Source organism: Bos javanicus, chromosome 2 (assembly GCF_032452875.1).
Source record: "Bos javanicus breed banteng chromosome 2, ARS-OSU_banteng_1.0, whole genome shotgun sequence".
Taxonomy (NCBI): domain Eukaryota; kingdom Metazoa; phylum Chordata; class Mammalia; order Artiodactyla; family Bovidae; genus Bos; species Bos javanicus.
Window position 1 is genome coordinate 785,102 of NC_083869.1, and position 26,371 is coordinate 811,472.

At 44.5% G+C, this 26,371-nt stretch overlaps 2 protein-coding genes across 6 annotated transcripts in view; one reads left to right on the plus strand and one right to left on the minus strand.

The window, feature by feature from the left end:
• Positions 1-4,602: 4,602 nt before the first annotated feature.
• HERC2 (HECT and RLD domain containing E3 ubiquitin protein ligase 2) overlaps positions 4,603-26,371 on the minus strand; it is a 234,718-nt gene continuing 212,949 nt past the window's right edge. For all 5 annotated transcript variants that reach the window (XM_061431346.1, XM_061431353.1, XM_061431374.1 and 2 more), the window contains 12 exons: positions 26,082-26,173; positions 25,740-25,879; positions 21,082-21,269; positions 20,236-20,433; positions 17,579-17,662; positions 9,331-9,472; positions 9,013-9,207; positions 8,265-8,377; positions 7,469-7,659; positions 6,477-6,582; positions 5,999-6,211; positions 4,603-5,327 (listed from right to left, as the gene is read on the minus strand). In XM_061431346.1, the coding sequence (XP_061287330.1) occupies positions 5,055-5,327; positions 5,999-6,211; positions 6,477-6,582; positions 7,469-7,659; positions 8,265-8,377; positions 9,013-9,207; positions 9,331-9,472; positions 17,579-17,662; positions 20,236-20,433; positions 21,082-21,269; positions 25,740-25,879; positions 26,082-26,173 (1,935 nt within the window). In that variant the 3' untranslated portion in view covers positions 4,603-5,054. The remainder of the gene's footprint in view (positions 5,328-5,998; positions 6,212-6,476; positions 6,583-7,468; positions 7,660-8,264; positions 8,378-9,012; positions 9,208-9,330; positions 9,473-17,578; positions 17,663-20,235; positions 20,434-21,081; positions 21,270-25,739; positions 25,880-26,081; positions 26,174-26,371) is intronic.
• LOC133256591 (ras-related protein Rap-1b-like) lies at positions 14,412-16,337 on the plus strand. Its single transcript, XM_061431379.1, has one exon. It carries the CDS (start codon positions 14,557-14,559, stop codon positions 15,043-15,045), a length of 489 nt encoding a protein of 162 aa, XP_061287363.1. The 5' UTR covers positions 14,412-14,556; the 3' UTR covers positions 15,046-16,337.

Below are 26,371 nucleotides of genomic sequence, written 5' to 3' on the forward strand. Positions count from 1 at the left end.
TGGCTATTATAAACAGTGCTGCGATGAACATTGGGGTACACGTGTCTCTTTCCCTTCTGGTTTCCTCAGTGTGTATGCCCAGCAGTGGGATTGCTGGATCATAAGGCAGTTCTATTTCCAGTTTTTTAAGGAATCTCCACACTGTTCTAAATTATCCATTTTAAACTAAAAATAAGGCAATTTTTTATTAACACGAATACTATTTTGAGAAATTATTTTCCAAAACAAAAAAATTAGTGAATCGCATTTATATTTTTATCAGTCTCTTTACTCTGGCTTAAGATACCAAATTCTCATTTTTGCCTCTGCAGCCCAAAAGTGCAACAGTCAGCCCTCCACCATTGGTTCCACCAGTGCAGATTCAACCAACCTCAGATCAAAAATATTCAGGAAAAATAATCCCAGAAAGTTCCTAAAAGCAAAATTTGAGTGTGCTGACAATTTACATAGTATTTACACTGCATTAGGTATTACAAATATGTATTGTAAGTATTATAAGTATATATTATAGGTATATTAAAGTGTATGAGAGGATATACAAATGTTATATGCAAATGTTGCACTATTTTACATAAGGGACTTGAGCATCCAGTTTAGTAGCCTTAGGGTACCTGGAACCAATTTTCTGCAGATATCAAGGGACAATCTTAATAATTTTATTGTAATAAAGTTTTTACAATATTGTATTGGTTTCTGCTGTACAACACTGTGAATCAGCCATATGTATACATATATCCCCTCCCTCGTGAGCCTCCCTCCCACCACCAACCCCACCCCACCCTTCGAGGCCATCACAGAGCACCAAGCTGACCTCCCGGTGCTATGCTATACAGCAACTTCCCACTAGGTGTCTGTTTCACACATGGTCACGTATATGTCAATGCGACTCTCTCAATTCATTCCCACCTTTGCTTTCCCCCCATTTCCACAAGTCTGTTCTCTACATCTGCACCTCAACTCCTGTCTGCAATTAGGTTCACCAGTGCCATTTTTCTAGATTCTATATATATACATTTAACATACAATATTTGTTTTTTCTTACTTCACTCTGTATGACAGGTTCTAGGTTCATCCACATCACTTCAACTTACTCAATTTCATTCCTTTCAATGGCTGAGTAATATTCCATTGTGGGCTTCCCTGATGCCTACAGTGGAGATAGTGGTTTGACTCCTGGGTTGGGAAGGTCCCCCAGAGAAGGAAATGGCAGCCCACTCCAGTATTCTTGCCTGGGAAATCCCATGGGCAGAGGAGCCTGGCTGGCTACAGTCCATGGGGTCGTAAGAGAGTCAGACATGACTTAAAAGACCAAACAACAAATATTCCATTGGATATATGTACCACAACTTCTTTATCCACTCATCTATTGGTGGACACGTAGACTGCTTCCATGTCCTGGATATTTTAAATAGTGCTTCAATGAATATTGGAGTACATGTATCTTTTTGAGTTATGGTTTTCTCAGGGTATATGACAAGTCATATGATAATTCTATGTTTAGCTTTAATACTCTCATTGTGCCTATGTTTAACATAAGCTACATAAGATTATAATACATTATAAATTATAGATATAATTATAAATTTAAGATTTATGATTATAAATTATATCTGATGCAAATTGATCAGCAAGGAAAGTTAACTTTTTTAATTTTTAAAAATTTACTAACTGGAGGAAAACTGTTTCACAATGTTTGGTTTCTGCCATACAATATAATTCAGCCAAAATTATACATGTATATTTAGCTTTTTAAGAAACCTCCATATTGTTCTCCACAGTGGTTGCACCAATTTACATTCCCACCAACAGTGCAGGAAGGGTACCTTTTCTCCACACCCTCTCTAGCATGTATTGTTTGTAGATTTCTTGATGATGGCTATTCTGGCTGGTGTGAGGTGGTACCTCACTGTAGTTTTGATTTGGCATTTCTCTAATGAGTCCCCTGCACTGGCAGGCAGATTCTTTACCAGTGGTGTTGAGCATCTTTTCCTGTGTTTGTTGGCCATCTTCTTTGGAGAGATGTCTGTTTAGGTCTTCTGCCCATTTTTCAACTGGATTGCTTGTTTGATATTGAACTCCATAAGCTGTTTGTATATTTTGGAAATTAATCCTTTGTTGCTTGTTTGCAACTATTTTCTCACATTCTGAAGGTTCTTTTCATCTTGTTTATGGTTTCCTTTGCTGAGCAAATGCTTTTAAGTTTAATTAGGTCTCAACTATTTTTGTTTTTATTTTCATTACTTTAGGAGGTGGGTCAAAAAAGATCTTTCTGTCATCAATAAATTTGGTTAAGTTGCAGGATACAAACTAAGGCAGAGAAATATCTTGTATTCCTATACACTTAACAATGAAAGAGCAGAAAAAGAAATTAACAATCCCATTTACCACTGCAACAAAAAGAATAGAATATCTAGGAATACATCTACCTAAGGGACAAAAGACCTGTACTCAGAAAACTATAAAGTACTGATGAAGGGAAACAAAGAGGACACAAGCAAATAGAAAACTATACCATGTTCTTAGATTGGAAGAATCAATATAATGAAAATTAATATACTACCCAAAGCAATCAACAGATTCGATGCAACCCCTGTGAAATTACCTTCAAAGAACCAGAACAAAGAATTTTACAATTTGTAGGGAAATACAAAAGACTCTGAATAGCCAAAGTAATCTTGAGAAAGAAAAATGGAGCTGAGGAATCAGGGCTCCCTGACTTCAGACTATACTACAAAACTATGGTCATCAAAACAGTATGGCACAGGCACAAAAACTGAAATACAGATCAACTGAACAGGAGAGAGGGCCCAAAAATAAACTCATGCACCTATGGTCACCTCATTTTTGACAAAGGAGGCAACAATACATATTGGAGAAAAGACAGCCTCTTCTACTAATTGGTGCTAGGAAATCTGGACAGCTGCATGTGTAAGAATGAAATTAGAACATTCCCTAATACCATGTTGTTTAGTGGTTGTTTAGTCACTAAATCATAGCCAGCCAGGCTCCTCTGTCCATGGGATTTCTCAGGCAAGAATACTAGAGTGAGTTGCCATTTCCTTCTCCAGGGGATCTTCTCAACCCTGGGATGGAACCCATGTCTCCTGCAACCCCTAACACCATACATAAAAATAAAATGGATTTTATAGTTTTAAGAGTTTTACACTATAAAACTCTTGGAGGAAAACAGGAAAAATACCCGTATAATGTCTTGACTGAAGGATATGAAGATAATTTGGCCTCATGCAGATATGTAGTTGGAAAAGATGACTTTCTGGACACCTTGACAAGGACTCAGGCCTGAGTGCAGGCTATACCTGTTCTTACTTGCTCTCCTACCCTGAGTCATCAGAAGGGCATGTGAAGCAGAGCCCTACCAATTCACAGTCCAGAACCATGCAGCCAAAACTAGCCCACTCAGACGCAGAGAGAGAGAAATAAGTATTTATTTAAAACAAAAAAAAAACACCTTTATTTTTGGCTGCCCTGGGGTTTTGTTGCTGCTCCGGCTTTTCTCTAGTTGTGTGAGTGACAGCTATGTTCTGGTTATGGTGCACGGGCTTATTTTGGTGGTGTCTCTTTTGTAGAGCACAGGGTCTAGGGCACGTGAGCTTCAGTAGTAGTGGTGTACAGGCTTAGCTGCCCCCCAGCGTGTGGAACCCTCCTAGACTAGGGATCGAACCCATGTCCCCTGTACTAGCAGGCAGATTCTTAACTGCAGGACCAGTAGGGAAGTTCAATAAATACTTACTGTGTCCACTGACTGACAAACAACAAAAAGGATGGTGATTAAAAAACAAATCTCACAGGTTATGGAAACTTTAATACAAGCTGAAAAATGTTATAACAATCTTGGTTAAGAATAATTGCCCAGAAGGAAATTTCTCTTTGGATCTTTTAATGTAACACATTGGATCCCTGAGCAGTCTCCCAACATAAAACACTTACCTCTGGCCTCCATCTGGTACCATTTACCCTAAGTTCCACTGCATCAGGCCTGTTGACCAATCTTCCTACTGCAATCTCAGTCTTTCTCACTGCAGAGCGTACTAGACACATGATCCCGAAACAAGCAGCTCAAATCCTACCCAATGGCCAACTGGGCCAGAAACACTCCCTCGCCCCCAGGCCTACAGGAGCCATGGTTGCCCAGGTGGACGGCATGGAGGGCAGGAGAGTCTCCTAACCCCAGCCACTCCCCTAAACCTCTCCCGGCTCCTGATGACCACTCCCCCCGTCACTGTAATGAGTTTGGTTCTGTAACCAAAAAAGTCTAATTAGACTGGAATCATTTTAACTTGTGCTGCATCAAACACTAATCTATACTTTGGTGGTAGTATATCCACCAGTGCTAGTTTTAACCATATAGAAAGATCAGCTTGCAATTTTGTGACAAATGTTTTATTTATAGAGAATTAAAATTTAGGCATAAACATGACACAAACATTATATATAGCGCTGTCCATGACAGAAGTGACGACACTGCTCATGGAGAGGACTTGGCTCCAGTCACACACCGCAAATGCTGGCGTGAGCACCTGGGGAGGAGAGGGGAGCTGGCAGCCTTTTTGTTTGGTTTGGTTTAAATAACTTCTGGATGCGTTCAAGTAATACTGATCATTTAATGTTCAAAAAACTTTTAATAACAAATTTCAAGTAAAATTAATTGAAATATTTATAATAGGATTTCATTGTTACACAGTATTTCCAATGTACAATCAAGGCAATGCACAACATTTAAAAGGAAGGGGAAAATATCTATTGCACCCACAAGGGAAAAGGCTTTTTATTCATTTTCGGGGATGCTGCAATTCAATATTCATGTTAAAACCTTTACGCACTTTAGTAAACACGTCCTACATGTAATGCAGCACTGTGGGTTAGAAGACCCTTTTAACAGTTTCCAAGTGCAAGGCTAACTCTCCAATTGATATCCCACACACTAGGGTACTAACCCATCTCCTGGCACATATCACACCCTGAACTCTAAACTGTAGCACTCTGCCGTCTCAGTCAGTCTCGTGGGGTCTTGTGGTGGATGGCATTTATCCAGCTCAGTGTCCTGTTAGATAATCCTGGGTAGAATCTGAGGCAAATGAATCCACATCCTCGTTCTCCGAGTCGTCACTGCTATCATCTGCAGCCGGCTCCCCTGTGAGGGCTATGCGAGCGTAATCATCTGTGTCTATCGACTTGCAAAAGTGGATGGCGTATTTCAGTTTCTCCTCCAGCACCTGCTTACAGGAATACCTGGGCAACTTCAACAAGAAGAAGCATGTGTAGGATTCAGGAAGGAAATGGTCAGGTGGGTTGTATTTATCCAATACCTGTTAATGAAAAATGTTAAATAATCAGAGACCATGTACAGGACAGTTAAAACTGCAATCTGTTTTATTAGGTTCATTAGAGTTGACTCTCATTCACATACAGCATGATGTTTTTGGCTAAGAATAACAAAATATCAGAAAAAATATCATCTAGTCAATTTCAGAAATAAAAAGGAACAACTCATTAATTCTTAGGACTTTCAGTAAAAAATAGCAATTGGTTGCTGTGATTTCACCCCCAGGGGCTGGCAGGTAAACACAGCCTGATTCTGACCATTAAGAACTCAAGGCAGAACTCTTATCCTCAATCGAATGGGCACTCTGATTTTTCTCAGTAAGGAGCATTATTTATTAATTCGCCTAATTCAACCAGAGACTCAAACAAATGCTTTTTTACATGATGTATGTGCTCAGAATCTAGAATATGCTGACTTAATAGCAGCATATTCTGGGGGTGGCCAGATACATTTTTTAGAAGTAGGTAGTGGTACCCAACACCTGTAGTCATAAAATTCTGAGCTCTCATATCAGAGAAGTTAAGTGTTTTTCATTTTGTTTCCAGAGGGTAGAAAAACCATGTAACAGGAAAGAATTGTTTTCTCATCTGTGGCAGAGCTCTGTGTGAGGGGCATGACTCTCAGTTGATCCCAAAGGACATGCAGGAGCCACACCTGGATGACGAAGTCTCTGCCCCGAAAGTCAGCGATGGTCCTGGGCAGCCTTGTGCGGCCCCACACGAAGCGAAGGAAGAGGGAGCGCTCAGTGTTGGAGAAGGACTCCATCACCTCCCAGAACCACTGGATCAGGGGCGCAGAGGGCTCCACCCCCTTGTACGTTGCCACAGACTTTAAAAGATGCAGAGGGATGTCTGGGCTGCCACACACCTGTGGAGGGACACACTTCACATCAGCATACCACAGCTTTCTACCAGGGCTGGGGTGGGGAGGGTCAGGTGAGAGCGGCTGGAGGGGAGGGGTGGGAGGCAGCGAATACTCGCTTCCTGAGCACGTCTTACTTCACTCAAAAGGCATGAGCACATCTCAGACCTCCAAGAGCGAGATTTAACTGAGAGGTTAACTGGTGGTGCTGATTCAGTGGATTACCACGAGAAGGGCGCTGCAGGGAAGCACAGCAAAGGGGTGGGCATACCATCGTCTCCAATTCGTATCCGGTGAACAGAGAGAGAAGAGGGACAGGCACGACTCGGGCCATCCCCTCACGAACGGCAGCTACCTGCTCATCAAATTCGTGGAGTCTGAAAGAAAACATCCACTTTGCATTTCATGCAGATCATGACCTACTCATGCCAAGTCTCATTATGCTGACGGGCAAGGTGTGCGCTTTGCAGACACAGAGTCTCAAAGCTTCTCACGGACTGAGAAGCGAGACTGGCCCACAGAATTCTACTTCAAAAATGAGCCACAGCTATACCCATTACAAGACACAATTCTCCATCTTTCCCTCCTTCCCAGGAAGGAGCCAGAATTAGACATGCAGAGTCAGAGAGTCAGGTCCCACAACAGCCGAGCTAAGAACTTTCTGAAAGTCAATGCTGTATCCAAGGTCCTCGTGACTGGCGAGTTAGGGCATGAGATAGAAATGAACACAGGTGGACGACACAGGATACCTGCAAGGACTGCCCCCAGCCAGAATCCAGCAAGCAAAGCCCACGTGATACACTGGGCCTCATCCCAACACCCAGTTGGATGATTCTGGAGGACAAGGCTTCCAAAGACCACACTGAGGGGACAGTGGGCAGAGGTCATGGATGGTGCCGCCGGTCTGCAATGCAGCAAACACAACTGAGCGGTAGTGCGAGGGCCCCATGAGGGGTGGAGACCGTCCGAACACAGCCCTGCCCCGGGAAAGGCGGCACACAGAGGCCCCGGGACCTCTGCTGGCAGAGCCCAACAGGGCACTTCTCACCCCGGTGTTCTAGCCAGAGCCAGGAATCTCAGGTGAGAACAGTAAGTACTCTGACCCTGACTACAAAGGAAGCTTTGATGATTGCAGGCAGCAATTGCTGGAGCCAACTCCATTAAATTTTACTTATGGAAAAAAAGCTGCCACCCAAGCAAACCATTTTCTGCTATTTTTGCTATTTATTGAGTTGAAACTCTGGAAGGCAGACTGTCACACACCTGTAGTTTATTGCGAGCCGGACATACTCTGCACGGTTGTCCAGAGTGATGTGTGTGTACTTGGAGCTCAGCTGGATGTCCTGGCCGCTGGCACTAGGCACTGTGAAGGGCAGGCTCATGGCCTCAAACTCCTCTGAGGTCGCTTCATTATCACGGATGTACATGAGTCCAGGGATAAAATCTTTGTCGACCTTTCAAGGGAAGAAGGGAGTTCATCTACTGAGCCAGGGTTGTTCCTCTGCCCCAGGTCCCTGTTCACATCCCATACTTGGTCATGCCGGGTCTCGATCTGCCTGGAGCCTGTGGCAAGGCTGTGGCATGTGCCAGGAAATAAAGCAGCAGCAGCAGGGAAATGTTTTCACCCATGGAGCTGAAGAAAGAGTTTGCAACAAGGAAGTCCTTAAAATCACTTGCTGAGAGTGACTGTGTTGGTCAGAGGTGAGTCCCACCTGCACTGAGGGAACCACACCCTGGAGAGGTCCCAGGAGCCTAAACTGCCCCCCAGCTGCCTGCCCACGCGCTCAGCTGTGCCACAGGAAAGACAGCAAGCTTTCTCATCTGACGAGACTGTACAAGTGGCAAAGCCCACAAAGCAGGTATCAAGTTCTAGAAACAGGTTGGCCTGTGTCCACACCGCCACTCTGCTACCCGATGGCCAGCAGACTGATCATCATGAGTCTGTTGGGATCTCAGGGCAGGCTATGCCTCTTAACCAGACCGCAGGTGACCCCCACCATGCTTTGCACTGGACACACAGTGAGTCCCATTTCTCTGTCCTCTCCCTCCTGGAGGTTACCTCGCTGAGGTCTGCAATGGTGAGGCTCATCCCAGCCAGCTGCTTCCAGACAGGCTCAGCAAGGTTCAGACTCAGGGGACTTCCAGTCCGAATGGCAATACCCAGTAACACACCTGCTCATTCAAAGCACAGAAGACAGGATATACTTGGTGCTGATGACAAAGTGCCCAGTCCACTCAAGCACACAGTGGAGATGAGCTCGGCACTGGGGCCTCAGTGCCTTCCAAACCAACGCTGCCCCGATTCACAGAGACTTAGTCTGTCCGTGCAGCCTTATACCGTACACTAAGGTTCATTACTTGCTTCTGTTCCTATGGACTGAGTCTATAACTCTTCTGCTCTTTCCACCAACAGTTGTAGCCACAGTGGCTAATCCTTGTTCCTTATATGGCAAAGCAGACAGCTGGAGCTTCTCAAGGTAGTTGGAGGCAGTGCCATGAGTGATGGAAGCTGACCCTCACCAGGAGGGAGGGCCTGGCCAAATGTAAAGACTCTCTAAGATGTGATCCCAAGTTTTGGATATGTTTAAGGTGCAGAAACACAGTATCTCAGATCCTCTAAGCGACAAAGGCACCGTCTGGTCCTTAGCACACAGCTGCTAATGGTCCAGCTCTGCATGTCCCTGCAGCTACACACTGAGGAAGCTAAGGGAGGTATTTACAACAGCCACCACCAGTCCCAAGACAGCAGCCATTACACTAAGCAGAGCACATGGAGCTGCAGCACTGCATCCACACGAGAGGCCTACCCAAGAACCGGAACATGTTGGTGTGCACAGGCGCCCTGGCAGCTGGGCTGAACAGGTAGCAGTCCCGGTTGGCCCCCGACTCGTCCCTCCCATTGGGTGTTACGATCAGAAGTGGGGTGAGTCCATTCTGCAGCTCCTCACATATCTCAGCTATGGACTCACTGTAGCCACCACCACAGTCATCCACAGATTCACCTAGGGAAAAGGAGGGTCAGCAGCTCACAGTCACTGACTCCATCAGAGCCCCCTGGGGAGCATCTGGGGGGTCTCCCAGTTCTCCTCTCACACCAACACCCCTCCACACATGCGAGCTCTCACCCACAAACTTGACCTTCCAGACGCGGTGTGGGAGGAGGAGGCTGTCAGGACTGAACGAGGTCATCTTAGCGCACATCTGCCCAAAGACAGACTTGGTCCCATCAGGGCCCGCGAGGCCCCCTTTACTTCTTGAACGCTTGACCTAGAGACAGAAAGAAGGAAAATACATAACAAAGTCCACAGCAGAAAGCACATGGGTGCCATCTTCACAAACTGACCAGCCCTGGAACCCCTGCATCCAAAGCAGTGCTCTGCAGCTGATCATCCCTCCTGCAACCCTCACCTGCCCTGTCCTGGTCACAGTGGGGGTGACGGTGGGGTCCCTCTACAGACAACAAACAGCACTCAGATTCCTGGTGTCACCCCTACAACCTCAGGCCACTGTGAGCACCCAGCAAACTCAAGTACAACCACCTGAGCATGCCTGTGCAAACATGAAGGGCAGCTGGACCTCCCAAGAGTAACTCCTGTCCTCGTCTCCTCACCCACACCTGCTGAGGACCCCAAGGATCAGCTTTGAGCTCCTCTCTCTCCCGCCCTTGACACAGGCTGCCTGCTAGACAGCTGTGTCAGCCAGGCCAGGGCCCACTCACCAGCACACACAGCACATCAGGACGGGTGGCGTCTATCAAGAGAGCACAGACCACAGGGAAAGCTGCAAGCAGCTCAAGTAGGCAGTAACTGCAACCTGGTTTATCCTCACACTGTATTTAACCTTACCCATCGTCTCCATGCAGAGAAGGCAATGGCACCCCACTCCAGTACTCTTGCCTGGAAAATCCCATGGACGGAGGAGCCTGGTGGGCTGCAGTCCATGGGGTTGCTAAGAGTTGGACACGACTGAGCGACTTCACTTTTACTTTTCACTTTTATGCATTGGAGAAGGAAATAGCAACCTACTCCAGTGTTCTCGCCTGGAGAATCTCAGGGATGGGGGAGCCTGGTGGGCTGCTGTCTATGGGGTCGCACAGAGTCGGACACAACTGAAGCGATTTAGCAGCAGCAGAAGCAGCAGCAGCATCGTCTCCATGACGAAGAGACAGGATATCTGAAAGCAGCCTCTAAGCAGACCATCAGCCCTGGGAGGATCACATCCAGTGGCTCTGAGACCAGACCTGGATGCACCAGCTTGGCCAGAACAGAATCTTCCTTCTGTCCTTTTTTTCACCTGCACAGATTCTATTCAACCCTTGGGGTCACTGTGTCTCCAAGTATGAGCACTTATCCCACCTGAGTTTCTTATCATAAGCTATCCAGATTGATGTAAAAGTAGCTGTGGTTTTGCACTGTTGAAATTTGCCATTTGACACTGGAATACATTCTTAAATAAATGTGGTTATGTTATACTTCATTTTAACGTGCATTTCTTGCTTTATGTTTTTTGCTAATGATTTATTACTTGCTGCTTATTTTATATTTATTTTAAACGAGAGTACGTTATCGCTTCCCTGGTGGCTTAGATGGTAAAGCGTCTGCCTGCAATGCGGGAGACCCAGGTTCGATCCCTGGGTTGCGAAGATCTCCTGGAAAAGGAAATGGCAACCCACTCCAGTATTCTTGCCTGGAGAATCCCCACAGATGGAGGAGCATGGTAGGCTACAGTCCATGGGGTCACAAAGAGTCGGACACGACTGACTGAGAGTACATCATGAGAAACGCTGGGCTGGAGGAAGCACAAGCTGGAATCAAGATTGCCAGGAGAAATATCAATAACCTCAGATATGCAGATGACACCACCCTTATGGCAGAAAGTGAAGAACTAAAGAGCCTCTTGATGAAAGTGAAAGAGAGTGAAAAGTTGGCTTAAAGCTCAACATTCAGAAAACTAAGATCATGGCATCCGGTCCCATCATTTCATGGCAGATAGATGGGGAAACAATGGAAACAGTGGCTGACTTTATTTTTGGGGGCTCCAAAATCACTGCAGATGGTGACTGCAGCCATGAACTTAAAAAACGCTTACTCCTGGAAGGAAAGTTATGACCAACCTAGAGAGCACATTAAAAAGCAGAGAGATTACTTTGCCAACAAAAGTCTGTGGTTTTTCCTGTGGTCCTGTATGGATGTGAGAGTTGGACTCTAAAGAAAGCTGAGTGCCAAAGAATTGATGCTTTTGAACTGTGGTGTTGGAGAAGACTCTTGAGAGTCCCTTGGACTGCAAGGAGATCCAACCAGTCCATCCTAAAGGAGATCAGTCCTGGGTGTTCACTGGAAGGACTGATGTGGAAGCTGAAACTCCAATACTTTGGCCACCTGATGCGAAGAGCTGACTCAATGGAAAAGACCCTGATGCTGGGAAAGATTGAGGGCAGGAGGAGAAGGGGATGACAGAGGATGAGAAGGTTGGATGGCATCACTGACTTGATGGACATGGGTTTGAGTGAACTCCGGGAGTTGGTGAGGGACAGGGAGGCCTGTCGTGCTGCATGTGGTTCATGGGGTCGCAAAGAGTCAGATACAACTGAGCGAATGAACTGAACTGATGGAAATGATGTTAGACCAAAAGCAATTCAAGTGATTTTCTTATTCAAGTTCAAAATGGGTTGTAAAGCAGCAGAAACAACGCACAACATCAACAACGCATTTGGCCCAGGAACTGCTAACGAATGTACATTGCAGTGGTTGTTCAAAAAGTTATGCAAAGGAGATGAGCCTTGAAGATGAGGAGCATAGGGGCTGGTCATCGGAAGTTGACAATGACCAACTGACAGCAATCATCAAAGCTGATCCTCTCATAACTACACAAAAAGTTGCCCAAGAACTCAGTATCAACCATTCTACAGTCATTTTGCATTTGAAGCAAATTGGAAAGGTGAAAATACTCAGTAAGTGGGTGCCTCATGAGCTGACTGAAAATCAAAAAAATGGTCATTTTGAAGTGTCATCTTCTCTTTCTTTATGCACCAACAAACTATTTCTCGATTGGATTGTGATATGAGATGAAAAGTGGATTATATGACAACCAGTGATGACCAGTTCAGTGGTTGGCCCAAGAAGCAGCTCCAAAGCACTTCCCAAAGCCAAACTTGCACCAAAAAACAGGGTCACGGTCACTGGTGGTCTGCTGTTGGTTTGATCCACTACCACCTTCTGATTCCTGGAAAAATCATTACATCTGAGAACCATGCTCAGCAAATTGATGAGATGCACTGAAAACTGTAACGCCTACAGCCAGCACTGGTCAACTGAATGGGCCCAATTCTCCGTGACAACGCGCAACCGTATGTTGCACAACCAATGCTTCAAACGTTGAACAAACTGGGCTATGAAGTTCTGCCTCACTGCCATATTCACCTGACCTCTCGGCAACTGACACCACTTCTTCAAGCATCTCAACAACTTTGAGCGAAGGGAAAACACTTCCACAACCAGCAGAAGGCAGAAAATGCTTCCCAAAAGCTTGTCAAATCCTGAGGAATGGATTTTTATGCTACAGGAATAAACAAACTTATTTCTCATCGGCAAAAATGTGTTGATAGTAATGGTTTCTATTCTGATTAATAAAGATGTGTTTGAGTCTAGTTATACTGATTTAAAATTCAGGGTCTGAAACTGCAATTATTTTTGCACCAACCTAGTACGATGCCTCAACAGATCAGAACAATGGCCTCAAGCCCTTACTCAGCTACTCAGTGGACTAAGTAACCCTGCAGCCTGCATCTCAGGCTGTGCTTCAGAATCACCCAGGAAGCTCAGTCTGAAGTGATGGCAAAATGAGAAGTTAAGGAAAAATGATTCTGAAAATGTACTTTTACACTGACTCCTCTGGCTAAACTCTCATCATCCTCAACTTCTTTGTGAGTTCTCAGCTGAGTTTAACAACTAATTTTCCTTATTGCAGAAATTATCAATCTTAAGACTAAAAGAACAATGACAATAATAATAACAACAGTTTCCCGTGGAGTGAGTTTTCCTACACGCCACACATTCAGCTGCACGTTCTCATATGTCATTTCATTTAGCCTCAGCAGCTCTCTAAGGCATACAATACCTGGGGGGGAAGTGAGCTACACGAAGGAAGAGGATGTGTTCCTCTGTGAGGGTAAGTAAGACACAGACTTGCTTCCCACTTGAAAGATCACATCACCTCCATTTACAGTGCCAGTTAACACAACCTGATACTCTCAGCCGCTACGAAGGAGCATGGCTCTATGAATACAGCCAGGACACTGAAAGGACAGTGTTGTGTACCTGCTATTTCTGAACAGCAGGAATATAGGTAGTTTTAATTGTCTTTAAATTTTCTAAATTTTTGGAAATGTGCTCATTATCTATAATAAAATTTTAATATACACTGATTTTTAGACCCTGTTACAAAACTAAATCAAATTCAAACAGAAATACCCTCCAAGAACACAGCCTACTTTTAGTGTCTCTAGGGCACTTTTAACATAAAGTAAGAAAATCTCTCCACAGGTATCCCCACAAAAGTTGCAGCCCTGGGAGAGTACAGGGAAGAGGCCACCTACACCACCTTTCTGGGTGACTACTGGTGTCTGCGTTCAACTTGGACTCACAGACTGTCCCCTCCACCGCTCTGCTCTATTTTATCTCCATCTTTGTGGAAGTTCTTCCTAATTTTAAGAGTGGGTATGAAAGCCTGAATTGAGGAGAATCTGGCTCCGGCGCCTGAGGGTCTCTGTAGCTGGAGTGGCTGCTCCGACATCAACGAGCACTGTACACTGCACCGAAGGGTATTTATATGTCTTTTAAAAAATGTGCAATAAAATCTGTTTGCCCTCTTATCTATTCTTATCTAGTCACGTCTGTTCAGACATGCACCCAAAAGACTCATAACTCAAGGTACTAGGGATATAAAGACGAGAAAGAAAGAGTCATCAAGCACACAATGACTGAAAAATGTGCCTAGTGCAGATTCCAGGTTATCCAGGTTCCCAGACGACCAGGGCCCCTGGGCCTGGACACCCACATTAGGCCACTGGCCCCAGCATGGTGCCCGTGCATGTCTGAGGCAAGCCTGAGACCCAAGAACACCCAACTGCCTAAATTAGACGATCTGCAGCCATCAGCCTTCTGCACTTATGAACTTAAGTATTTAAAACCTAATAATGGAGCCGGAGTGGCGGCGGCGGCGGCGGCAGCAGCAGGGGTAGCGGCAGGACCGCCGTGGCGCCGGGAGCAGCGACTCGGAAGGAGCGTGAGGCGACGCTGGCTGCGGGCACCCGGTGACAGCGCGAGAGGTACTAGCTTTTACAAGCTTGCACCATGCGTGAGTATAAGCTAGTCGTTCTTGGCTCGGGAGGCGTTGGAAAATCTGCTCTGACTGTACAGTTTGTTCAAGGAATTTTTGTTGAAAAATATGATCCTACGATAGAAGATTCTTATAGAAAGCAAGTTGAAGTAGATGCACAGCAGTGTATGCTTGAAATCTTGGATACTGCAGGAACGGAACAATTCACAGCAATGAGGGATTTGTACATGAAAAATGGACAAGGCTTTGCGTTAGTTTATTCCATCACAGCACAGTCCACATTCAATGATTTACAAGATCTGAGAGAACAGATTCTTCGAGTTAAAGACACGGGTGATGTTCCAATGATTCTGGTTGGTAATAAGTGTGACTTGGAAGATGAAAGAGTTGTAGGAAAGGAACAAGGTCAAAATCTAGCAAGACAGTGGAACAACTGTGCATTCTTAGAATCCTCTGCAAAATTAAAAATAAATGTTAATGAGATCTTTTATGACCTAGTGTGACAAATTAACAGAAAAACTCCAGTGCCTGGGAAGGCCCGCAAAAAGTCGTCATGTCAGCTGCTTTAATATACTAAATGCATTGTAGCTCTGAGCCAGGTCTGAAGAACTGTTGCCCAATTCAACAGTGCCAGCATTCCAACTTTGTTAAACCTACCAACATCTTAAATGGACTTTCTGTGGTGGTACCCTTTAAGAGGCGGATGAAAACTACTACATCAGTTTGCACATTCTAATCACCTTCCAGTATCACAGAGAGATTTTTACTTATATAATAGTCCTAGAGTATGCAGCTGGTAAAACCAGAGGCTACAACCCAGTATTACTGCTAAGAGACATTTTTCATCCACCAATGTTGTACATGTATGAAAATGGTGTACTGTATACTTTAACACACCCCATACTTTGTATTGGAGAGTACAATAATGTAAATCCTAAAAGCACCACTATTTTAGCATAATAAAAGAAAGTCCAAAGAGCTCCTATATAGACTACTCCAGATAACTTTGCTTCTTTGATACTTGTAGCTTATTGTAATTTTTTTTAAAGAAATTCAAGGTCATTATCATTGTATTGTACAAATAAGCGCTTTGATTAACACAGCTATATAGTTTTTTTAATTTTTAAAAAACCTGTGGAGACAGTGATCTTGTCTTTAAAATATGATAGTCCTTTCAGTATAATGTCTTAGATTAAAGACGTTGCCTTTAATATCTGTTGGGAAGGAAATGTCCAGACTTTTCAAATCTTTTATTATATGTTTCCTTTTTTGTTTACATAGGGAACAATGTTTATAGTTGTGTGTACAGTGGGGGTCTACAACAAGAAGTGTATATTTTCAAACAATTTTTTAATGATTTAACAATTTTTGTAAATCATTTTCAGGCTTCTGCAGCTGTAGATTCTCACTGTGAATCCCCTGCTTGCTCATGCATAAGTGTATTTGCAATACCAAATATACAGGTTTAGTATTTTTGCCTGTTAGTGATTGTTTCCCATGTGTAACATTTTGGTTGAGATGTTAAATGGTGGAAGAGTACTGTGGATGTGAATGTGGGAAGTAATTTTAATCATGTGTAATTGGTCACAAGGCCTAAGTTGCAGTAACTATTGCTGTTTTATTTAACAATGCCTTGTTGCTTTGTATGCATTAACGTTTGGGTGTAAAGATTGTGTGTCTATCCAACAGGGAGCCACAGTATTTAAATTGACCAACCTAATGTTACAACTACTTTTGAGGTGGCCAAATGTAAACTAAAAGCCTTAATTAAAGTGGTGCAATTTTGTATAACTTAGCATCAGTAGTTCAATAAATTTGGATTGCCATGCAAAAAAAAAAAAAAACCTAATAATGTAGAGAAAACCAAAATGATTCTCCAAGGGGGGAAATAAAAGCTTTCTCATTAATCTAATTAAATAGCCCATTTGTTTGTGGAATGGGCTGACTGACCTCCAGCTTCACATTAAACATTATGACGTCAGTGAATTAATCACTTCCATCAGCATGGTCACATGTGTTCTCCAACAAAGGACAAGAGTTGTTGGAGAACTCTTCTCCAACAAAGGAGAAGAGTTGTTGCCTTAATTAAAAATGCCCCCCAAGAACAACTCTGGAAGAATTTCTAGTCATATAACCAACATCAGGGTAAAAATCATGTGCTAACAAGGAAGTTCAGGAACAAAGCACTTGTTCTTCATGGCTCGCTTTTGCTCCAGAGGTGGGGCCAATTTCATCTGCATGGTAAATGTCAAGTACACACACTGTCATCATTAGTGCCTTTTAATTCTTTTAATGTGAAGCTTATATACATTCGGCAGCAGTATAAGTCCAGAGATAGTCTCCTTTTCATTTCTTTGATTACTACTGTGATGCAAAGTCTTAGTATTAGTGATTCTGGCCTATTAAACTGGCAAAGTAAGCCATCAGAATTGGAAAGGGTGTGAGGCTGGTGTGAATACGAAACCTGCTCTGCATCTCAGAACCTAACCCAAGTGGGTGACTGAAGACACACACGTAGCTAGAGCCACACCAGCTGGCCCTGCTGTATCCCAGAAAAGCAAGCCCAACTTTCCAGCCCACAGCAGAGAAATCAGCATGTGCCGCTGGTTAGCAGAAACAATCGCACAGCCCCACGGCACATGACAGAGATCTGGGTGCTTACAATGCATTAAGGGGAACAGAGAGCAAGTTACCAAAGTCTAGTTCAGGTTATAACATACCCCACAAACATTAGCAGCAGTTGTCAACATGTGGTGGAAATATGGGTCATTTTTATTTTTCCCTTTTTGCTTATCTGGATTTGTGCTCCCAGGTTATCTGAAATAAGCTTTCCTTCTTCGTGTTATAAAGAAAACCATTTACACGGCCACCTGGCAGTCTCAGCACCACAAGCCATCCCACACACATGGTACCTTGCTCTCAAACCAAGGGCACAAGAGGAGTCTTGCTGTGAGCACTTGCCCCAGGCTGCAGGGACGCAACTCACAACCACAAAATCATCGCATCTGTGAACAGAGAACATCTCCATTTTGTTACCTGGATGCGGTTCAACTCCACCACAGGGCCGTGCTGGCGATCTCGCACCATAGTGGCTTGTACTACTTTTCGGAAGGCTGCTTCCTAAAACACACCACAACAAAATTTAGAATGTTATACATTAAGTATTACCCATAGATATTCCACGTCATAAAACTCCCTTTTTCAGGTCTGAGGTGGCCCAGGGGATTAGCCTGGCATCAATACACAAGTCCCTGCAGAGGCTGAGGCAGCCAGCAGGGCCAGTGCTTGGCACTGCTCCCTGCCTGCCATCTGGGGGTAGGAGGCACCCAACATGCCCTGGACACAGAAAGGAGAGGGCCAGAACCTGAGGAGCAGCTGCTCTAACTCAGGTCTCAGGCCAGGCTCAGGGCTAAGGAGAAACCTGAGGTTTCCCAGCCAACTGCAAGTCCAGTACTGGCAGACTGAGGCACCAACTACACCGCAGCACTGCTGTCCCGACAGAGACGCCAGACACAAGGCGGCAGCAGCAGGGAGCCAGGGGAGGGGCCAGGGCCGGGGTGGGGTGGGGAGACACCTGCACCCTGCACTGAGAGAAACCTGGAAAACCCAGGGTGAAGACGACAGGGAAGTGGAGTGGGTGCCAACTCCACCCGGGGAAGCATGCCTGTGTGGGCCCCAGCACATGGGGAGACTGTGCGGTGCTGTGCGCGTGCCTGAGGACAGGACCAGACCCCAGAGGCCCTCAAAGGAGACAGGGTCACTGGCAGACACGGGTCCCCACAAGTGGACCCCGTGTTCTTTTCTGGAGAAAGGGTGGCTAAGAGAGACGTAGAGGGCAGGGCACACTGCTCTTAAGTCAGAGCCCTAGAACTCTCACCTGTGGAGGAGGCGAAGGCAGAGGTGCTCCCATCTGCACAGAGGGGGCCACAGACACACACTCCACACCACCCAGGAGACTGCAGAGCAGGCCCCTCCCCACACAATCCTGAACACCAACCAGCTACCTTTGCCCTCACCCTTCCTGACCTCTGCTCTCCCCCTGCTCTGGGCAAGCGTTCCCTTCCCCACAGAGCAGCCCCCCTAGTCCCACCCTCCTGAGATGTGCTCTCTTCTGGGCTCTGCTGACTCCACAGTCACCAACAAAAACTACTTGCCAAAACTCCCAGCAGAAGCAGTCCTTTCTAACTAGGACCAAACAGGCTGATCCTCTGTTGCTGAGGAAACCTTTCAGCCTCCCTGAGGCCCCCATACCCCACTCAGTTACAGGAGACTCGCACACTGTGTGAGATGCTGCCTCTCTGCTCTCCCCACAAGGAAAGGCTTTCTCCCTTTTATTGTGCATTATCACCTCTACTCTGAGGGATTAAAGTAATGATGAAAGGAATCAATTTGCCATTTTTATTACTTAAAAATGGTTGAAGATTCAAATTTGATTTTACCTGTCCACAATTTTTTCCTGCTCCCCATTATCAGAGAAATTTTTCCATTACCACAATCCCCATCATTGCCTACATGTCTCTGCTGCTGCTGCTAAGTCACATCAGTTGTGTCTGACTCTGTGCAACCCCATAGATGGCAGCCCACCAGGCTCCCCGTCCCCAGGATTCTCCAGGCAAGAACACTGGAGTGGGTTGCCATTTTCTTCTCCAATGCATGAAAGTGAAAAGTGAAAATGAAGTTGCTCAGTCACATCGGACTCTTCAAGATCCCATGGACTGCAGCCTACCAGGTTCCTCCGTCCATGGGATTTTTCAGGCAGGAGTACTGGAGTAGGGTGCCATCACCTTCTTCGACATGTCTCTAAGCCACACATAAAATGTGTGCACCAGTCTTTTGTGGCTAGGAATTTTAGGAAATAAAGCTAATCCTGAAAAATAATCTGTTTGGACAGTACTCCAAAACATCTAAATTTTATTATCATTAAAAACAGGCCATGACCTTGGATTAAAAACCCTATTATGTCACAGAATCAGAACTCTCAGGGCAAGGACTCCTTAACCTAACCTCTATACTTTTTTCCCTGTATAAACACCCCCTAGCATACAGCAACTGAGCCTCTTCTAGGCCGTCCTGCCAAGATGCTTGCCAGAAACTTGATGACTTCAGATATCTCAATTCTAGACAGCTCAAATTATTACAAATGTCAGTGGGTCAAAATCTGTCTGACACCTTTCAGAAGCCCTCATTCCTGATTCTTTCCAGAGTCTGATAAATTACCTTCAATCAGGAATTTCTACATATCCTAGTATAATACTTTTATCTAAGCAATCTATAACTTCTGGGTCCTCTGCTAGACATACCTGGAGAAGAAATTATCTCATTTTTTTTCCTTCCTGCTGCCAGTAGGAATTTGCCATAAAGCCTCAAGTCCAGGATAGCAGAGAGCACTGTAAGAATGGAAGCTTAGTTTTGCCAACCCCCTCCTGAGGCGTGGGGTAGTGGGAAAGAGATTACCAGGAGAAATCAGCACCTAACCATTTTAATATAAGCTCCAAAAAAGAAGGGATTTGTGTCTGTCTGTCACCAATGCACTCTAAGAACCCAGGACAGAGCCTGGTACATAGTAGGTGCTCTGTGAACATTTGCTAAATGACCTGTTTTCAGTATATTTCTGGTTTAGAAATTTTTGTTGGATTAAAACTTACTAAGGATAACATCATCACCTACAGTAAAAATTGTTACCAGAGCAGTACCTTTCCCTGGGATATCAGAATTCCTCGAAGAGTGTCAAACCCCACAGATGGCCCAAGTCCAGTTTCATCGAGAGAGCCCTCAAGGTCAAACATGGGGATGCAGGGGCAAAAGAGCTCTGAGATGTGATGCAGGAGCAGCAGCCGGTTCCTCAGCGCTATGATAGGGATTTCCTGTAAATGATTGTACTCCATGGGAACCTGAAACATGGAAACTTGTTATGTCAATTTAGATGTCAAATGCACAGTTAAGCCACAGTATAGCAGATGGGTTGAAAATACTGTTCTTGAAAACAAAGAAGCACTATGACTTCTGAGTTTGGTTTGAAAAATCTTGCCATTTTAAAAATAATATTCTGGCCATTTTGCCTGAGCCAAGAAATGTTAACCAAGGAGAATGCTAAAAAAAAAAAAATTAGCTTATAGAATTATATTTACTACAGAAAACATACAATCTGTACTACCAGAATAGTTTATAAAATTTTTAATAAAGGTGACACACTGATATACACAGAATGTTGACAAGTGTGAATAATTAAGGTTCTTATATGTGTGAGTGCTCAGTTGTATATGACTCTTTGCGACCGCAGGGACTGTGCCCACCAGGCTCCTCTGTTCATGGAGTGTTCCAGGCAAGAATACTGGAGTGGGTAGCCATTTCCTACTCCAGGGGATTTTCCTGACCCAGGGATTGAACCTGGTAATTAAGGTTCTTAAAATACTGTTTTTATCATTATGAATCAGGGGAAAGGAAGTGTGTGCATGCTTATACACCCATAACTTAGTACATAGAGCATAACTTTGTCACAACATGCATGCCTGCTAGCCCACTTGGCTCAACCAACTGACCTGTACAGGGAGCTTCCCAGCACTGGCGGGCTTGCTGGTTGACCAGGCGAGAGTGTGTGCTGAGCCACAGGCCACACGGTTGACCTTCTTACCCTGAAGAGCAGCTACCAGCCGAGGCCTCTGGATGGCATTTGTTGTTCCGTCTCCCAACTGTCCCTCATCATTGTCACCCCATGTATAAACTTCACCTAAAGCAGCAGATTGAGAACAAGGACTTGCAGACAAGAACCAATAAATGCACAACCACCACATCTTCCCACGTATATAGTTCTCACTACCCTCCAACTGACTGTTGGAGGTCATCTGTGCAAAATGTTACACTTATGGTGACCTAGATGTCTTGGATCACAATACTTAAAAGGCAGCAGGATTCCCAGGATTCTTGACAGCCTCTGCTGGCTAAAACTCCTTTTCCAAGTGTGTCTGTTCACCAGACTAAGCATGTACCTGGAAGCAGCTCTTAATCCAAACAAGTAACATCAAAACAGATGGTAAAAACAATCCAAATTGATTTTGTATGTTAAAGGAAGAGAAAGTCAGTTTTTAACTAAACAAAATCCATGTCTTAAAGGAACATGTGCTCTTCTAATGGTTATTCCTATCCTAAACTCAAGATTCAAACACTGATGAGAATCACGCTTTTCAGCACACCATGCAAGACTCCAATCACAAAACACCACTGTATGGTTACGATGGTGATTAGAACAGAAGTGAATTTAGTTCTGCAGAGATGTCACAAGCCTTGCCAGATTCACAAAGACTCCTCAGGATGCCATGCAGCCATAAGCACCACTCTACAAAGTACAAGGCCTGCACAATGAAGGGCAGGGTGCTTGTGTCCTTCCCCTTCCTGTTCTGGATAGCTCAGTCCGAAAGCCACTGGGTAGGTGTCAGAGTGCAAACAAGAGGAAGAGAGCCTCTCTGCAGAGGCACAGCTGGGTGAAAAGACTCAGAATGCACAGGGGCAAGGGCTTCCACAAAGAGGGTAAGCCCAGTAGGAGAGGTAGGCCAAAGCAGGGAGCTGTATACCCATGAGAGGGCACAATCCTGATTGCCGGGGCAGTCACAACCGAGTGAGGTAAGGATCCACACGGGGGAGAAGTCAAAGGCAATGATGGGACAGCAGCCACTACAGGAAGAGTAAGTTGCTACATTAGAGGACCAGGTTTCTTACAAAAGAGAAAGGAGTTACAAGGATGGGGAGAGAGAAAACTAGAATGAATCGGTGGTTTAGAACTAGATGGTATGGGGAGGGAGGAGGGAGCAGGGTTCAGGATGGGGAACACATGTATACCTGTGGCAGATTCATTTTGATATATGGCAAAACCAATACAATATTGTAAAGTTAAATAAAATAAAAAAATAACTAGAGCTTGGGGTACTTGTGTGAACAAGTTGCGTTCACTGTATATATATACATACAGAAACAAACACAGATGTAATTTTGTATATTATTTACACATATATTCCCTAGCTCTGTCCTCTATGAAGGTCTGACAGCAGTGACAGCATTTTAACAATGAGCGCCTGTAGACCAGATTTTGTCTTTTAAATGCCATTTTCTCCAAAGGTACCAGGACTCCTTGGGGAAACATCAAATTCTAGGTCTGAGACATAAAGACTGAGGATAAGGACAGAATGTCTTACTGTGCCAGAAAGCACAGAAGTACTCAAGGAATAACGTGGGGATACTCCAGGAGATGAAATAGGGCATGATTTAAGCATCAAGGTAAGTAATAGCAACAGCTTATATTTTTGTTGTTGTTCAGTCACTAAGTTGTGTCCAACTCTTTGTATCCCCATTGAGTGCAGCATGCCAGGCTCCTCTGTCCTCCACTATTTCCCGGAGTTGCTCAAACTCATGTGTCCATTGAGTCGGTGATGTTATCTAACCCTCTCTTCCTCTGCCACACCCTTCTCCTTTTGCAGCATCAGTCTTTTTCAATGAGTTAGCTCTTCACATCAGGTGACCAAAGTATTGGAGCTTCAACTTTATCATCAGTACTTCAAATGAGTATTCATAGGGTTGATTTCCTTTAGGATTGACTGGTGTGATCTCCTTGAAGTCTAAAGGACTCTCAAGAGTATTCTCTAGCACCACAGTCTGAAAGGATCAATTCTTCGGTGCTCAGCTTTCTTTACGGTCCAACTCTCACATCCATACATGACTGCTAGAAACCATAGCTTTGACTGTACAGACCTTTGTTGGCAAAGTGATGGCTCTGCTTTTTATATACACTGTCTAGGTTTATCATAGCTTCCTTCCAAGGAGCAAGCGTCTTTTAATTTCATGGTTGAAGTCATCATCCACAGTGACTGTGGAGCCCAAAAAAATAAAGTCTGACACTGTTTCCACTGTTTCCCCATCTATTTGCGATGAAGTGATGGGACCAGATGCCATGATCTTCTTTTTTTGAATGTTGAGTTTTAAGCCAGCTTTTTCACTCTCCTCTTTCACTTTCATTAAGAGGCTCTTTAGTTCCTCTTCACTTTCTGCCATTAGAGTGGTATTATATGCAAATCTGAGGTGGTTGATATTTCTCCCAGTAATCTTGACTCCAGCTTGTGATTTATCCAGGCTGGCATTTTGCATAATGTACTCTGCATAGAAGTTAACCAACAACGTGACAATATAGTCTTGTCGTACTCCTTTCCCAATTTGGAATCAGTCAGTTGTTCCATGTCTGGTCCTAACTGCTGCTTCTGGACCCACATACAGGTTACTCAGGAGGCAGATAAGGTGTGGTACTCCCATCTCTTTAAGAATTTTCCACAATTTGTTGTGATCCACACAGTCAAAGGCTTTAGCATAGTCAATGAAGCAGAAGTAGATGTTTTTCTGGAATTCCCTTGCTTTCTCTATGATCCAACAGATGTCGGCAGTTTGATATCTGATTCCCCTGCCTTTTCTAAACCCAGCTTGTATATTTGGAAGTTCTTAGTTCACATACTGCTAAAGCCTAGCTTGTAGGGTCTGAGCATAACTCTGCTAACATGTGAAATGAGCGCCACAGATGGTAGTCTGAACAATTTTTGGCATTGCCTTTCTTTGCAACTGGAATGAAAACTGACCTTTTCCAGTCCTGTGGTCACTGCTGAGTTTTCTAGATGTGCTGACATATTGACTGCAGCACTTTAACAGCATCATCCTTTAGGATTTGAAATAGCTCAGCTGGAATTCCATCACCTCCACTAGCTTTGTTTGTAGTAATGTTTCCTAGGGCCCACTTGACGTCACACTCCAGAATGTCTGGCTCAAGGTGAGTGGCCACAAACAATCGTGGTTATCTGGGTCATTTAAGACCTTTCTTGTATAGTTCTTCTGTGTATTCTTAATTTTCTTAATCTCTTCTGCTTCTGTTAAGTCCTTACCCTGTCTGTCCTTTATTGTGCCCATCCTTGCATGAAACAAGCTTACATATATATAACTCATTAAATAAATTAGGAAACCATGAGTCCAACAAGATGAAAACAAAAAAATTTTAAATATCTGATGAGAATAAGTAAATAAAATGTTCAAGAACTCAGCATATCTTACTCAGAGCCACTGTTCATTACAGGGACACAAAGCAAAATCAGCAAACGGCACATGGATGAAGTGCAGAGAAAACCAGGAGCGAGCTCCCAACAGTCCCCCTGCAGGGCTGTCACACGGACATATTTAGTTCCCTGAGTAACAAGCTGTGGCCACGTGTGATGTGCTGTCCAACAGGGAAGCTCATTAGAAACTCAGTGCTCAGGACTTTGAGTGGGGCAGATCATGCAGGCACCTCTGTTCAGCATGTACCCAAGTTCCAGATTCCCGCCCAGAAGGAAGCAGGATTCAGCAGAGACCACACTCTTTTCAAACATTCTAACAAGGCCTCTTTCAACTGGGGTAGTGGGTTAGCCTGAAATCCAGGTTCCCAGAAGCCAGCTGAAGGCCAACCTCACAAGCAGGCCTTTCTAAAAATAGCCATCAAAGTGTGGGGCAAGTGTGGGCATATACTACTATGTGTAAACAGATAGCTAGTGGGAAACGGCCGCATGGCACAGGAAGCTTAGCTCGGTGCTTTGTGATGACCAGATGAATAGGATGGGGGTTGGGAGGGAAGGAGGCTCAAGAGGGAGGGGATATTTGGCCACCTGATGCCAAAGAACTGACTAATTTGAAAAGACCCTGATGCTGGGAAAGATTGAAGGTGGGAGGAGAAGGGGACAACAGAGGATGAGATGGTTGGATGGCATCACAGACTCAATGGACATGAGTTTGAGTAAACTCCAGGAGTTGGTGATGGACAGGGAGGCCTGGTGTGCTGCAGTCCATGGGGTCACAAAGAGTCAGAACGACTGAGCGACTGAACTGACCTGATACACACATACATACATATATAGCTGATTTACTTCATCATATAGCAGAAACTAATACATTGTAAAGCAGTTATACTGCAATTAAGAAAAAATAAATAAAAACAGCCATATCAGCCCTGCTCTGCTCTTTTCTGCCACGAAACACAATATATTCACAGGTATTAACACCAGAGGCCAACACCACAAATGTCTTTTCAGAATACAGTAATGAATCCCTCCATACCCACCCCTCACCACCTTACAGCTGTGTATTCATCCCTGACCTCTCAGATCACACACCTCCAAGTTACAAAATCGCTTCCACCTACCGTCCTCAGAGCAGCACACACAGTGCAGGGAGCCAGTGGCAATGGCAATGACTTTCTTCCCCTGCAGCCCTTGGACTTGCCGAGGTCTTCTAACATGGTCATCAGATCCATGACCCAGCCTATGATAATCACCTTTGCCCCTGCACACAAGAACATGGAACTTATGAGTACAATGCCATCTCATTCACCATGCTGCCCCACCCTTCTGCAAACACCTACAGGAAGACAGAAATTGCAGCCTGCCACAAAAGTTACATTTCAGTCTACAGAAAGACAGTTAATGTAACTTCAAATTAACAATCATTGGTTTTGGTGGAATTAAATAAACAGAATCTTGCATACCAAGTGTAAACAGCACCAGATTTGGTAAGGGCGACAGAAAACTGGGATCCACATTCCACTTTAACCACTCCAAGGCCTGTAAGAGAGTCAATCTAGAAGGGAAACGGTTCAATTAGACTGATTGAATCAAGGATTTTGCTGATGGCAGCACCCATATACTGAACTAAATCTAATAAAGAACTCTGAAAACCCTTACTTCTATGCCAAATATTTATTACAACTTAAAATCCTGCTCCATGTAACCAAGTACTCTCAAAAGGCTCTGAGGGTACAGAGGCCACAGGCAGGCA